This window comes from Callorhinchus milii, unplaced genomic scaffold (assembly GCF_018977255.1).
Source record: "Callorhinchus milii isolate IMCB2004 unplaced genomic scaffold, IMCB_Cmil_1.0 Scaffold1, whole genome shotgun sequence".
Lineage (NCBI taxonomy): Eukaryota > Metazoa > Chordata > Chondrichthyes > Chimaeriformes > Callorhinchidae > Callorhinchus > Callorhinchus milii.
This window is the reverse complement of record NW_024704742.1, coordinates 84,185,177-84,201,818: the sequence shown is the minus strand read 5'-3', so window position 1 is coordinate 84,201,818 and position 16,642 is coordinate 84,185,177. Positions and strand designations below refer to the sequence as shown.

Here is a 16,642-nt window from a genome sequence, read left to right as displayed (position 1 = left end):
ATGTTTTGAGCTTGCCTTGTTTAGGTTTTCTTCAAATACATTTAGGAGGAAGTTGTTAGTGTCTTGGTCAACCTCCAGTGCTCACCCAAGAAGTTGTGGGCCTATTCCACGTGTTCAAATAACATATTGCGTTTTTCGACCCCACTATGTATAAGAGGGAAGAAGGGAAGGTAAGAGGTAAGTAACCAGATACCCATGATTTTTGGGAAGCGAATCACAGACTCAAGTATTTCCCCATGTGGAATCCAGTGAAATCGTGCTGGATGTGAAGGTGAGTCCGGGAGCATCCTGGGTGTTTATTTTCCACCTTGGGATTGACTGTGGAGCCAAGTATTCTATTCAGCTGTTCCAGGAAACAGAGGCTGGCATGCTGTAAACCTCAGTGTCCATGTACCGTACTGACTAAAAATACAAGATGGATGAGAACTAAAAGTATTTTGGTCCTTTTCTTATCAGCTGTATAATAAATCAAAACTATTCTTTGCTTGCAGTATAAGGGCTATTCACGAGAGTAAGAACATCACAGCTCAGTCATAAATCAACCTGAGTTGTGATGGATCCGATGAGCGATTTAGATACAGGCCCCATAAGATCCTATTCAATAAGACCTCGCCTAACTTACACTGTGCCTCTGACCAGGTGAGAAATGAGAGTCTTTTTCATAGAGATTCTCTCTGCTCATGGTCAATCTCCCTATTCATGGTCATTCTCTCTGTTGTCCTATGAGCAGAAAAGTGCAGGGGAAGCAATCAAACCGTTTAAAGCTGATGCTTAGAATCTGCTGGCCATCTATTTTTGCACAGTGTGGTTCAGTTTCAGAGCCTGCACCAAGATGGTAAGCCTTGTAGCTTCTGGCTGTTTGGATTGTGCATTTGTTCTTCAGTTATTTATATGGTGAGGAGCAGTGCAAAAGATAGCAAGGGCAGACTGCAATTGTCCTGCTAAATTTAAAGCTGTAGCCCATCATTTGGGCATATAAATTGCAGCATCTAAAAGCCACATTTCCTTCTGGTTTGGCTTCACTAAGTCCAAGGAGCCCCACCCAAAGGAGGTACTCAAATAGTGGTGTAAAGCTCTGCATGCTGCACTCTTAACAGCTAAAATCTCCAACATCTGTTACCACAGTATTTACTGATCACTGTATGTCTTAGACCTAAATCTACCAATGTTCCTGCTCTTGATCTCTATCAAGAGCAATAAAGTGCATTGTGTGAATGCCTGGTGAGGATAAGCTGGGCTGAGATGTCCCTGATCCCCTGTCCATTGTCTAAAGAACCTCACCATGTTGTTGAGACATCTCAAATTGTTTTACAAGATTTTACTGTGAATGTAAGTGACCGAGTATTTAGAGACAAACACAGCAACCAATTTGTGCACAACAATGTCCCACAAACAGAAATTAAGTGAATGATCAATTTTATTTGGGGGATTGATAGCCAAGATACCAGGAGAAACTTCCTTATCTTTTCGAATAGTACCATGGGATCTTTAACACCCACCTGAACAAACAGACAGGACCTGTTTAACATCTCATCCGAATGAAAAGAAAAGAAGAGCCAACTATGCCTTTAGAGGAAGAACAAAAAGTGGATTGAATAACTATTCTGTAGTTGTCATACTTTGGTAACTCTTGTGGAAACCAACTGAAATAATTTATTTTGATAAAAGTTCCACCAGGGACCAGCGAAGTCTGGTCCATAAAATCCAAAGCAAAATGCAACCTTCCCAGTGCTTTGAAGTGAGTTTGCTTTTTATGGCTGTATGGCTTGTCACTGACCCAGGAATAAATTAATGGTGCTTTTTCATTCAAACAGTGCTCCGGGGTACTCTTCTTGCACCAGATGATGACTGAACGCTATTTATTAGTTTTCCATTAAATTGTTGTAATTCACATCCTCCACATGCTGGTGAAGAATCTTTTCAGTAAAATCCCTTTGCAGCTGAAAATCTAATGAATGGCAGAGGCGTACGACGACAACAATTTGCATTTATATAGCGCCCATTGTGTAGGATAATATCTCGGAGGGTTTCACTGTGGCAGTGGTGGACCACAAGCAAGGGAGAATGGGGAGGGGGTGGTGATCATACGTGCAGTCGAAGAGGTGGGTTTTACAGTGGGATTTAATGATAAACGGGGTGAGGTGCAGAGGGATCAGAGCGTGCACAGTAAGTCTGTTTTAGCTGATTGAAGTGGGGCGATGGCAGAGGAGTGGGGTACAAGAAAGTCAAAGAAATAGGCAGGTACTAGGGCATGAAGGAGTTTGTGTGTATGTGAGCGTAAGAAACTTGCAGACGACTATCACAGTGGACCATATTACCTCTTCGGGGTCCCTTACAACAATGAGGTGAATGCACTGTTTTCAATGTGATTTACTGGCAGCAATGAACAGACCTGCACCCATAAAAAGAACAGCTGGTTATACACTATACCCTATAAATCTGAGATCAGCAGAAAATGTTTCAATAGACAGGACCCAGTAGGCCACCTTGACCTGATATTTCTTCAATATTACTTCAAAGAGGCAGGAAGGGCACACTGACCATTTCCCAGCCAGATGGGCATGGTTTCAAATCCCCAAAACAATCTGTGGCTTTGCATCTGACTGATTCATTAGTTCTTAGGGCGAGCGAGAAAGCGGAAAATCAGCATGAATCATTATTAGAAAATAATAATTTGGAGAAATGATACGATATTGACTGAATTGGGCTTTATTTCTTAGCATATTGATTTTATTTCGAAATTAAAATACAGTCAACCCATTGCATAAGTGAGAGAAATTGTGGAAAGTATGCCCAAATGGGCTAATATCTCACTGCAAGAAAGGGATATTTCTTGTTGAATGAGAGTTCCCTCAGTATCTTCTTTCTGTCACTGTAGTGAAGGAGCAAAATCCTCTTTCCCTCTTCCTGTCAGGTTATGGACCCATTTGATCTCTCCCTCCAGAATGTCAACCCTATCATCACAGCACCCAACGACATTCTGGTGTCCCCAAAGGTTGGCTCTTGCTAATACTCTCTGGAATGAAATAAGCAAGATGTGTCCCTCCACGGAAGGAGTCCATGATTCGTCACCTCCCGCCTCGACTACTCAAATGTCCTCCTCATCGGTCTCCCCAGCTCCACTATCCACAAAATCCAGTTAATCCATAACTCTGTCACCCGCATATTCACCCGCACTAACTTTGTACCCCTTCACACCAGTTCTAGCCAGGCTCCACAGGCTTCCAACTGTGCAGCGCCTTGGGACGTCCTCCTGACGTGAAAGGCGCTTTATAAATGGAATCTTGTTGTTGTTGTTCCTATTCCCAAACGTTCAATTTCAAGATCCTCACACTCGTCTTCAAATCCCTTCATGCCCTGGCATCTCCCTACCTCTCTGACCTGTTTATTCCCCAACCCAATACCTACTGTCTTTGCTCGACTGGCTCCATACTCCTGCTTGTCCCATCAGTGGCTACACATTCATCCACTACATCCTGAAACTCTGGAACACTCTTCTGCTATCCTCCACTTGCCCCTCTGGCCCAATCTTCAAATCCACTATTCTCTTCGACTGTGCCTACCTCCCCACGGCTCAGCAACATGCTCCGCCACTGTCAAGCGCTCTGGGACGCTACCCTGTATGAGGGGTGCTATATAAATGCAAGTTGTTGTTTTTGTTGTTGTTGAGTGTGCATTCCATTCCAGACACAGGAATGTTTCCATGTGTGGGGTGGCGTACATATGTGGAACTCTCAGTCTGGTTTGGATACTTTTAAGTATTGTGATGTGTTTACGCATGTGTCGGACACCCTGCTGATCCTAAAAAAATCACAGCATCGGACTGTTTTCAAATGAGTCAAGCGCCTGGATTCACCAACCATTCCTGGCAACCTGTTCCAGTCATTAACTATGCTCTGGGTAAAGAAATACGCCCTGGTGTCATGATTCCCCTGGGCTGACAAATTACAGATTCTGGAGTTTTCATACACTGCGTTTCTTTTTATCTCTTGTGGCTTCTCTGGAATCCTGCAGCTATCCGATACACTTATTGATGTGCAAAGTAGCTGGATTTTGACGCTTATAACAATTGTTGTGTGATAGAGGGATCTAATTTCGATGTGCGTAAACCAGACTTATTGGTGACCCAACAGAATGTCGCTGCACATATTGACTCAAGCCTGCTGGCGGAAATAACATCTAGTCCATAATAATCTAGTCCAGTCATCAACTGGTGAGCAAATGCCTCAAAAGATCAGGGAATAAGAGGATTACTTGCAGTAATTATTCAGTGCAGAGCTAAACAGATATTGAAAATATTCTATAATAATCCTTTCATTTGATCTTGTACCTTTCAAGTTGGGAAGACGTCTCAAAACGCTTCACTGGATTTTAATCTAAAGTGGTGTGATTGTATTTTTGTGGGCGAACATTGTAGCCATTTTTGCTCACCGCAATAATGCAATATTCCTCAAACGGCCATGAAGTGAATGACCAATTATATCTGGAGGGTAGGGGGTGAGGGTGGAGTTGTTCAGGACACCAGACTATGTCATAGGATTTTTAATAACTATTTGAACAGGCAAATGATAATCAATTTAATGTCTCATCCGAAGGACAGTACCTCCAACAATGTAACACACCCTCAGCACTGCATAGAAGTGTCAGTCTAGCCCGTGTGAGTTGAAAGTCCTGACATGGGGCCTGAACCTACAACCTTCTGACTCAGAGGCCACAGTATTACCAATTGAGCCACGCTGACATGCCTCAATCCTCAAACCCTCAGAATATCCAAATAACACCACTAACTGGGTGTTAATGTTGAGAGGGCTATTTCCCACTACCCACTATTGCCATTGAAATAACTAATAATCAAGAATACGGGAATCATATCATGAAGACTTGGTGACCAAAGCAAACTTGGTAAAGCCAGATTAGATTCGTTTAAAATAGTTTGATGCTATGATGGAAAGACATTAGTGGGGTATTCAGGTACGATGCGACCAAATAAGCCGAAGGATCTTCTGCATCCAAACCAATCTTGTCTTCATTGCTGTTTGTGCAACAGAAAAAGCTTTATTCATTTATCCTGAGACTAAGCGCATTTGTTTACTTAACGTTGGGTTAGTGGCAGTTCAACATTTTATTTTTGTTAGGTAAGGGTATCAAGGGACATGGGGCAAAGGCAAGTAATTAGAGTTGAGGTACAGATCAGCCATGATCTAATAGAATGGTGGTACAGACTTGAGGGGCTGAATGGCCTACTCCTGTTCCTGTGTTCCTAAGGGGACAAATCCCAATAACCAACACAATCTAAAATCCTTAACTGGGAAGATCACGATGAACTGAGGACACCTGCATTAATCCCATGATTTTCACTGTCTCCTCCTTCATGGGATTCTCCTACTTGTAGGGAAACAGGCTGCCAGGAGAGTCCTCTGGAGACAGCAAACTGAAACATCTGCTACTTCATTGTCTTCTTGCACGACTGCCAAAGCCCATCCATCAGGCTGCATTTGTTGTTTTTGCATGGTGAGGGAGGGAAGAGGATAGGGGTTAATCTGACACATCAGTCAGAGGCTTGTGGCTGTTTTATTTTAGACTTGTTGTTTTAAGGATTCTCATAACTGAAACAAGAAAAAAAGATGAATCTGGCTGAATACTTCTACTGACTAAAGATAAAGCAGTTAAAAGAACATATCGACGGCATACCCCTATGGTATTGGAAGTAAAGTCATCATCCTCCTTGGCCCTTGGATAAGGTACCAGAGGGCTGAAAAAGCTGACACAGTACGTCCCGCCCTACCATCGGTGGCCGGGCTTTCAGCCTCTCTGCCCCCACACTCTGGAACTCATCCCACGGTGCCTTCGCCTCGCTTCCTCCCTTGCCTCCTTCAAGGCCGGTCCCAAGACCCTTCTCTTCGACCGTGCCTTTGGTCTCTCTCCCACCTCGCTGCCTTCCCTCACCCCTACACCACCCCTCCCCCATGCTCGGGCCCTGACATCTGACTGTTCAGCGCTTTGGGACGTCCTCCCGACGTGAAAGGGGCTCTATAAATGTAATGTTGTTGTTGTTGTTTGTAGGATCTTATATAGTGATGGTCATTTTATTGCTTTCAAAGGCAGAACGTTTTTTACCAGTCATGGTCTGTATGTTGAACACACAAATTGTTCCATGAGGGAGTAACTAAACCGCTCACGAGCACCACACATGGGATAAAGGGAAATTTCGTGCAGACATTAGTACAATGCTTTGAGCCTCATGTTCACCCATTGTTTGAGATCAAAAGAAAAAAAACATGCAAGCTGGGAATCTGAAATCAAAAGCAGAAAAATGCTGGATATTTGAAAGAGGTTTAATTTTAAAAAGATGTCTGTTTTTTATTTGTTTCAAAACCCTCAGACTGATAGTCGCTCTCAGTAAATAACCCCTCTGTGGGCTGGCCACTTGTGGGATTATGACATTGAAACAAATAAATGTTAGAATTACAGGAATTTACTTGTTTATACCAGGGGAAATAGACCTTTCAGCCCATTGTGCTGACTCTTTGAAGAAAGGATCCATTTAGCCCATTTGTTTGCCTCAGTGCCTTGGGACGTCCTCCCGACATGAAAGGCACCATACGAATGTAATTTGTTGTTGTTATTCGTGTTGTTGTTTTCCTGTTTTATACACTTCTATATTACAGTGACACATTACACTAATATGAAATGCAGGTCTATTATTGTAATATCAATTCCACCTAGTAAAATAAGTTGAATTAAAATACTTAAATAAACATTTGCTTTTCAAAACTATTTCTGTCCATCTTTTTATGTAGGCACATTGTTTGTCTTTACGAGATTAAAGATGCTTGTTTCAACAACCTGGCTGGACTCTATTACTATCAGTTCAATAGCTGCCTGCCTGCTCCAATATAAACAGAAAACCAATTTATCAATTTTCTTAAGTTTGTTCATTAAATTATATGACTAACCTCTGACTGGCTATAATAATAATAATAAAAATACTAATCATTGCATTTGATAAAGAGCCTTATCACGTCGTTGAGACGTTTCAAAGTGCTTCAGAGGATATATTATTAAGTCGTTTGACTGTGTTTTGTGGGTGAAACACAACAATACAGTAGTGTCCCACAAACAGCCCTGAAGTGAATGACCAATTTTATTTGAAGGATTTGTTGGCCAGGACACCTGGAGAAACTTCCTTCTCTTTCAATTAATGCCATGGGATCTTTAACATCCACCTGAACAGGTAGAGGCACCTCAGTTTAACATCTCAAAGGAAAGGACTTGCATTCTTATAACCCCTTATTGTATTGAAAATTCTCAAAACCCTGCACAAAGCAATGTCCCACAAACATTCACGAAGTTAATTACCTTTTTCCTTTGGGGGATTGCTTGCCATTATCCCGAGAGAAGCTTCCTTTTCTTTAAAGTCTGGTAAGGGCGGTTAAGGCCGGGACATTCTCTCATTTAAGGAACAGCTTGATGTTGTGAAAGAATGGAAGGATGTTTAGGGCGGGTGTTCTCGAAGGAGAATATTAAATAGATTTTTGGGGGCTCAGCCTAACACATGTGGAAACCATCACTATGTTTAAGAATATCCAAACCAAGCTGAGATTTCCATGCATCCCACCTACACGTGGAAATCCCAGAGATAGATTGTTGGAATGGAACGCGCTCTCTCTCTGGAGGGACCCATCCTGCTTACATAATTCTGGAAAGTATTAGGCGCGGGTTGGCAAGAGCCAAGGCTTGGGGACCCCAGAGTATGGGGTGCTGCGGGAGTCTAAGCAGCTAAAACCGCATAGCTTGCCGTTGATAGCAAGCTTTCCCGCTGCTTGTCCAGCTAAGACCACCCTACCCATTAGTGCTTGGCTTGCAGGATTAACAGGGTCAAATGGATCAAAGAGCCTTCTTCATCAAACCTCTCTATTGATCGTGTGTCTGGTATAAGCAAGTTTTACTGTGCAAAATTTCATAGAAGCACAATAAAAACATCATTAGAAGAAAGGTCATTAAAACAAATTCTGGACTTTTCGCTTGAGAAATACACCTAGACCTACATTCACTTTGACAGTTATTTAACTATGGAAACTCAAAGCTGTAAATGTTCTCCCAGTACTGCCTCAGGCTGATTGCCACAGTCGTGAATCAGCGAGCAGCGGGGCCTCGGGAAACCGAGCGGGAAGTTGTCTTTTGCGGTCGGGCTGGGCACAGAGACGGCCATTTCAAACCTCCCACTTAAACCAACCCCTGCATGACGTCATTTCCACACGCCGTTTTTTTAAACCGCACAGGACCCACAACCTTCCCTCATCCACATCTGCACCCTTCACAACTCTCCTCCCTCCTCAAACCCCACAGTCATTCTCCCTCCACAATCTGAAACCCCCCAAACCCTTCCCTCCAGCATCCAATCCCATCAGCACTCCCACCCGCATCACCCTCCAAAACGTCCGCTCCCTCTCAAACAAAACCCTGGCCATCCACGACCTGATGCTGGATGAGCATATTGACAGCCTAGGGCTCACAGTAATCTAGCTGTCCCCAGGCAACCCCATCCCATTCGCCGAAGCCTCCCAATTCCCCGGCTATACATTCCACCACACCCCCCAACCATCACGATGGTGGGGTGGCTCTCGTATCCCAACCTTTCTTAACCTATACCTCTATTCCTCTGGCTGTTTCCTCTCTTTCAAGCACCTCACCCTCCACCATCCCTCCTCACTCTCCTTAAGAATCCTCCTTATGTACCACTCCCCCAAACCTCTTGGCTCCTTCCTCACGGACATCTCCTCTCATCCCCATCCCTCTGCACTGAATGCCTGGTCATCATGGGGTGACTTCAACCTTCATCTCAACTCCTCGTGCCCCACTTACGCTGACTTCACTGCATTCCTCTCCATCTAAATCTCAACCTCCATATAAACTCCCCGACCACAACCGTAACGACCACCTAGACCTTGTTTTCATCCACGGCTTAAATATCTGTGGTCTGTCCATCATAGACAAGGCCATCTCAGACCATTTACTCATCTCCCTCTCCTCTCGCATCCCTTTCCTCTGCATCAAGCCCTCCACCATCCTTTTTTCGCCCATGGAAAAGGCTTCCCCTGAATCCCTCACAAATGCCTCAGACCTCCTCTCCCTCTTCCACCCGCAGTTACCCTGATGCAGCTGTCAAGCTGCTCCATGATCCCCTCTCCTCCACCTTTCAACTCTCTTGTCCCCCTGAAATCCAGGGCTGTCTCCAAACCCACCCACTCCCGCTGGTACAACAGCCATCTCCGCTCCCTAAAATCACAAACCCGGTTGCTCGAGCACAGGTGGCAGAAAACCAGCCTCACAGTTCACCACCAGCTTTGGCTCGAGCACCTTCGTACCTGCCACTGCTCCCTCTCACAACCAAAAACTGTATCATTCAAAGATCATTCTGGAGGCCAAAAATAACTCCCAAATCCTATTCTCCACCACCCACCCCCTCCTCTGTGAGCCTCCTCAAGCACTCTCAATCATTACATCAGTCGCCAAGTGTGAAGAGATCATGGACTTCCTTACCCATAAAATAGAAAACATCAGCCCGGCAGCCTCATCCTCCTGTCCCTTGTCCCCTACCAACCCCTCATTTCTGTCTCATTCATCACCCCCTACCCCCCACCCCAGCTCCTACCACGGGCCCCCATCTTACAGGAGTCCTGTAGCTCAGTGGTTAGAGCACTCACTTTGCAAGTGAGAGACCTGAGTTCAATTCCAGGCAGCGCGAAACCTTGGGGCAATTTTCCTTACTCCACACGCCTAATAATAATCCCTTCAAACCAAAAACAATAATAAATTGGTCATTTCAATCTACGACTGTTTGTGGGACATTGCTGTGCGCAATTGGCTGCCGCATTCGCCCACAAATGTACCAGTCAATTCACTTTACAGTGTGTTCTGTGAAGCGCTTTGGGACGTCCTCCCGACGTGAAAGCGCTATATCAAATGCAAGGGATTATTATTATATTATTATTATTATTATTCCTTTGCTCCTATCCTTCCTCCTTTCCCATCTCTCCTTCCTCCCTCTCATCCTCCATCACCCTGATGAACCCACCGCCTGGCTATCTCAATCCCCTCCCCACCAGCTGCTGATCATCCAGCTCCCCAGTTTCCGCTCTGCTCACGGTACAGAGAAGCGCTCGTGAAAATCACAAACGATGTCCGCCTCTATCTGGACCTCTCTGCTGCATTCGACACAGTCGATCACGCTATCCTCCTCCACCGTCTGTCCTCCATTATCCACCTCAGTGAGACCTCATTCTCTTGGTTTGAGTCCTATTTTACAAACCGCCAACACGACATATCCGCAAATGTTTTTTCTTCTCTCTTCCACCCAGTCACCCGTGGGGTACCCCAAGGCTCTATCCTTGACCCCCTTCTCTTTCTTATCTATATGCTCCCTCTCAGAGATGTCATCCACAGACTCTGGGTTAACTTCCACATGTTACGGGGTGATACTCAACTGTACTTCTCCTCTCCAATTGTGTTCTGTCAGCTTGTCTGACTGACATCAAGGCCTGGTTGAGTGCAAACTTCTTGCAGTTAAAACATCAACAAGACGGAATCCATAGACTTTGGCTCCCGTCGATGTCTTATTCCTGCAGTTTAGACCTCCTCAACCTACCCAATCTGTCCTTAAAACTCTCTGAACCTGTGCGCAATTTAGGCATCAGATTCAATCCCCAATTATCCTACCTCGCCACACCCAGTCCCTGATCGGGACCACTTTCCTCCACCTCCGCCACGTTGCCCATCTCCGACAATACCTCATTTCACAAGCTGCCAAACGCTTGTCCACATCTTCATCACCTCTCAGCTGGACTACTTTAATGTCCTCCTTGCCATCTCCCCTCTTTCACTATTCACAAATTCAACTCATCAAAACTCCGCCGCCCAATTCTCACCCGTACCAAACTCCACACCGTGATTCTCCAGTCCTTGTCAAACTCCACTGGCTCCCTGTCACAGAACAGATCAAATTCAAGAACCTCACTCTAGTGTTTAAATTCCTCCGCTTTGGCACCCCCCCTATCTCCTCCAATCTCATTTCTCCCCACAGCAGTACCCGTTGCCACCGATCTATTGGCTCCGACCTGCTCCTTGTTCCTATGAATCCTCCACCATCAGCGGCCGCGCCTTCAGCCACTATGCCCGAAGCTATGGAACTCCCTCCCTCAATCCCTTTGCCTTGTCCTCCCTTTCCAAATTTTCAGGTTGCGCCTGAGGACCTTCCTCTTCGACCTATCCATGGTCACCTCCCCTGGCTCGGCATCGGGCTCCACCATTGTTAAGTGCTCTGGGACACCGCCTAGTGTGGAGGGCGCTATGTGAATGCAAGTTGTTGTTGATTGTCAACTAAGTGACAGAACCAGTGTCAGAGCAGTTAGTTTCCGGTCTTTCCGACAACTTCTGTTCCCTACAAATATTTTCGTCCCAGATCGGCTCAAACAAAAATAAACTTGCTCATCAGTTGGCAAAGTAACCTCTCACTGCTATGAGTGTGGCAATATACTTTATTGCAGGAGAGATTATATTGTATACTTTTCATCTTCTGAACTTCAAAGGCATATTCAGATCGATATGATGCAATATCTCTTGTTGATAAAATGTTTTGCACCTGTTGAGGGCTGCTTTGATTACAATATTCTCTTATTTTCTCTGTTAATTTTTTATTTGGTCAGCCATTTGTCTGACTCATACGTAAACCCATCACTATGCTTAAGAGTATCCAAACCAAGCTCTGATTTCCATGTATCCCACCTACACATGGAAATTCCAGAGATAGATTGTTGGAATGGAATGCGCACTCTCTCCCTGGAGAGATGCATCCTGTTTACCCAATAACGGAAAGTAATAGGCACAGGTTGGCAAGAGCCATGGCTTGGGGACCTCAGAGTGTGTGTTGGGTTGTGTTTTGGTCCTGCGAAAATAACATGTGCTTCATATATTTCTCTGTTTATGTAAATAATGAAAAACTGCAAGAGATTTGAGAGCAGCGGGGTTGATTATGCCTCTGTCAGTTGCTCTATCCCATTTGAGTCCATGAATCAGATTTGATCTAAAGCACTTGTGTTTCAAATTATTTGAGTCATTAAAACTTGTTTATTAGGTATGCTCCAGTAATATTGTTTCTCCAGTGCTGTTTATTCCATAGGTTGGAACCAAGGCTTCTTCTGAGCATCAGGGCCAGAGTGGGGCTCTCTCATTGGGTTTCCAACATTCTGCTGATTTGATATTGAAGCTTTGATTTTAATCTTCAGGTGGCTATGATTCGAGCAATGTTTTCAATTATTGCCCTGACCAGCAATTACTCTTATCACTCAAATGCAAATTGCTTTGCACTGGCTCAGAGCGTTGCTCAACTTGCTTTGCATTCCTGGCTCTGAAGAATCATTATCTTTGACCTTAGAGTTGTCACCTGCTGGTTTATGTCATTCATGTTTTATGTGCACTCCTAGTCTCATAACTTGTGCAGCTGAAAACTGGGACTAAGGTTGTATATTCAGGTTGGCAAGGTCTCAACTGACCTCACTCTTGCCTCTGAGTCAGTTTGGCATCAGATTTAACCACACCTAATTTGTAGCAGTACATAGAGCAATGCATAGTGAAAAGAAGCACTTCAAGACTAGTTTTAGATTCAACTGATAAATCCATATTCATGCAGAAAATCAGAGAGGAATGTTGGTAACAGCTGCTGTTGTTCTGCATTCCTGTCATTCAGCAGTGCTCCTTTGAGAGCTGGCTCCATCTTCTCCATCAATAGATTGCATATCAGTGTGCAAGGCAGAAACCCAGGAACACAGCTCCAATTCTGAAAATGCTCCAGAAAGCAATCGATACTCAGTGTGGACATAGTGTGATAAAATAAATCCCACAGCACTGGACAGTAAAAGCAAAGACAAATCAGCTGATCCGAGAGAGACTGATCATTACCCATCACCGAACAAACCTGAAGAAATAGCTGCATTTTATGTGATATTTCCAGCAGATGCCCTACTGTATGCAACACTCTGTTTCTAACGACCTGTTTCCATACTTTTGCCTTTCCTCTCATTAAACGTAAGGTGACAAATTTGCTCCAAGGAAGAAAATCCTATTAAATGTCCAATGTTGGGCTCATTTACACTTCATGCGTTTTTGGTTAAAAGACAAAATTTTCCAAAGTTTCAGCTGTTATTGATCTCATTTACTGCTACAGTGAACATTCATGCTTTTCACAGGTTATTTAGTGGTACCATTTTAAGAATTGTTTGCAAAATATAAATAAATATTAGCAAGTCTATTTCATTAAGTTAACAACAATAACAAGAAGTAAACAACATTGGTAAAATAAACGAGTGAGTTACGAGCTGTACTACACTCAAAGGATTCTGGCAGGATTCAGTCAACCTTACAAGATTTTTTCATTAGTGGCACATTCAACAAAGATATTACTCCCTGCTGTTATGTATTGTAAAAGTATTTCAGCTTGTTATGTACTTTACAGTCTTTCTTTGTTACTGATACCTTTTTACATTTCCAATGCAGATGTAGGGTCATAGGAACATAATAAGGTAGGAACAGAAACATGCCATTGGCTCATGGAATCCACTGCACCGTAAAGCATTACGTACTATTGTTTCCGCTGACCCCACTTCCCTGCCACTAGGCCATATTTCTAAAGTATCGTTAATAATAACAAATAATAACAATAATCCTTGCATTGGTATAGTGTTATCATGTTGTAGAAACAAAATATAGTGTAAAGTGAATTGACTGAATAATTTGTGGATGAAACACGGCAGCGTTTGAAACACAGTTGTGTCCCACAAACAGTCATGGATTGAGTGACCAAATTATTATTTTTATTTATTTATAAAGGGATTATTATCCCTGGAAAGCAATCCACCTACCGACTAATAACTGGGTTCTTACTTACTGCTTGGTAAACAGAGGTGTGTGGAATAAGGAAACTTGCCTAAGGTTTCACCCCGCCCGGGAATCGAACCCGGGTCCTTTCGCTTGCGAGGCGAGAGCTCTAACCAATACCCTACATCACTCCCACCTTGAAAAAACCCTCCCTTGATGCATCGCAGCTATCAAGCTACCGGCCCATCTCCAACTTCCCCTTCCTGTCCAAGGTCCTGGAATGAGTTGTCGCCTCCCAGCTGCGCTCTTTCCTCTCCACCCATTCAGTCGGGTTTCCGTGCTGCCCATAGCACAGAAACTGCCCTGGTCAAGGTCACCAATGACATCCTGACCATCTGTGACCAGGGCTCCCTCTGCCTCCTCGTCCTCCTCGACCTATCGGCAGCATTCGATACGGTCGACCATGCTATCCTCCTCCACCGCTTGTCCTCCCACCTAAACCTTCAAAGCCCTGTCCTTGAGTGGTTTAGGTCGTACATCTCCCACTGTCTTCACTTTGTCTCCACAAATGGTTTTTCCTCCACCCCCCGCACTGTCTCATGTGGTGTCCCTCAGGGCTCTGTCCTCGGTCCCCTCCTCTTCACCCTCTATACGCTCCCCCTGTGGTGACATCATCCGCAGACATGGGGTTAACTTCCACATGTATGCGGATGACACCCAACTCTACCTTTCCTCCTCTACCCTCAACTCCACGACCCCGATGTCCTGACAGCTGCCTGTCCGACATCGAGTCCTGGACGAGAGGTAACTTTCTTCAGCTCAACGTGCGTAAAACTGAGGCCCTCCTGATTGGTTCGCGTCAGCGCTTCCACACCTCAGGCGCGGACAGCATTAGCATCCAAGGCTGCACTCTCCACCTCTCAAAGCCACTCAGGAACCTCAGCGTTCTGTTTGACCCTGAGCTGTCCTTTCTCCCTCATATCTGCACCACAACTGGCACCGCCTTCCATCACCTCCGGAATATCGCCAGACTACGGCACTACCTCACCCCTCACGCTGCTGAAACTCTGGTCCACTATGGGAACTCTCTCCTCGTCGGCCTTCCCGCCACCTCCCTCCACAAGCTGTAGGTCATTCAGAACTCTGCAGCTCGTGTACTGTCCCGCACCAGGCTTCGGGACCACATCACTCCCACCCTCGCTCGCCTCCACTGGCTCCCCATCCCCCAGAGGATCGAATTCAAGATCCTCATCCTCACCTACAAGGCCATTCACGGCCTTGCTCCCTCCTACCTCTCCGACCTACTATCCCCCTACCTACCTGCCCGTACCCTCCGTTCCTCTGGTTCCGGTCTGCTCCACATCCCCCGCCCCGACCACCCTACCATCGGTGGCCGGGCCTTCAGCCTCTCAACCCCAGGCTCTGGAACTCTATCCCCAATGCCTTCGCCGCCTCCTCCCTTTCCTCCTTCAAGGCCGGTCTCAAGACCTTTCTCTTTGACCGTGCCTTCAGCTCCCCTCTCGACTCTCTACCCCCTCCTCGCTCCCTCCCTTCCCTCCCCTCACCCTGATTTCCCCCCTGCTCGGGTCCCGACCCAACTGTACAGCGCCTTGGGACGTCCTCCCGATGTGAAAGGCGCTCTATAAATGGAATCTTGTTGTTGTTGTTGTACAGGACTCATTCTTGAATCCCTGAATTGATTTCCTATCTGTGGTTTCCTGAGGCAATACATTCCAAATTCGTATTAGTATTTGCCTCCTTCCTAACCAATTTTGCCCTAATTGTAAGGTCATTCTGGAGACCTGTAGCTCAGTGGTTAGAACATTCACCTTGCAAGCGAAAGACCTGGGTTTGATTCCTGGCAGGTTGAAATGTTGAGCAAGTTTCCTTACCTAACAGTAAGTGGGAACCCGTTGGGTAGTTGATTAGCAGATCACTTTTCCAGGGGTAATAATTCCTTAAACAAATAATAAATTGGTCACTTCAATCCATGACTGTTTGTGGGACACTGCTGTGCGCATTTGCCTGTCGCATTTCACCCACAAAATATAGAGTCAATTCACTTTACAGTCTATTCTGTGAAGCGCTTTGAGACGTCTAGAAGACGTGAAAAGTGTTATATCAAATGCAAGGATTATTATTATTATTAACTGATCAAAGTTTAAAAACTGAGCCAAAGATGATTGAAATGATAATAGACCTGTATGGGTTCCACTACACTTAAGCTTCCCACCTCTATCCTACTCTGTCACTAAAACCAATGTAATTTTTCTGTATTGAAGTATCCTAAATTGACCACAAAACTCTAGGTGTGGTCTCACAAGTGCCTTATACAGCCGCAACAGTACTTCCATGCTTTCAAACCCCTTGCCTTTAGCTATGAATTCCGAGGATCTCATTTGCCTTGCAAATCACTTTGCAGCTGTAAACTAATTTCTTTTATGATTTATTTACTGGCACTCTTGGGCCTTTTATTCATCTGTTCCCTCTAGAACTTTTCCATTTAACTCATATTTCCAACTTCTATTTCCAAACTCTATAAGGGCATTCCCTGACATGTCAATGCAATACAGAGACATAAAACAGTATCAATACATAGTGAACTATCCTCCTTTAAGAGGAGGTAAGCATGGGTCCACTTAAGCGCTAAGTTTACTCCAAGGCAATGTGTTTGGCAACAAAAGGTTGGAATTGAGTCACGACGGAAAAGTCCAGCCACTCTGAATACATATGGAAAGAGAGTCGAGTGCTGGTCAGACCCGTATCACGT

At 44.8% G+C, this 16,642-nt stretch overlaps 1 protein-coding gene across 1 annotated transcript in view; it reads left to right on the top strand.

Annotated features, from left to right (window-relative positions):
* Window positions 1-16,428: 16,428 nt before the first annotated feature.
* The window catches only part of LOC121851997 (muscle, skeletal receptor tyrosine protein kinase-like), a 26,234-nt gene continuing 26,020 nt past the window's right edge, over window positions 16,429-16,642 (top strand). The window contains exon 1 of the mRNA XM_042346129.1: window positions 16,429-16,495. Coding sequence (XP_042202063.1) covers window positions 16,429-16,495 — 67 coding nt within the window. The remainder of the gene's footprint in view (window positions 16,496-16,642) is intronic.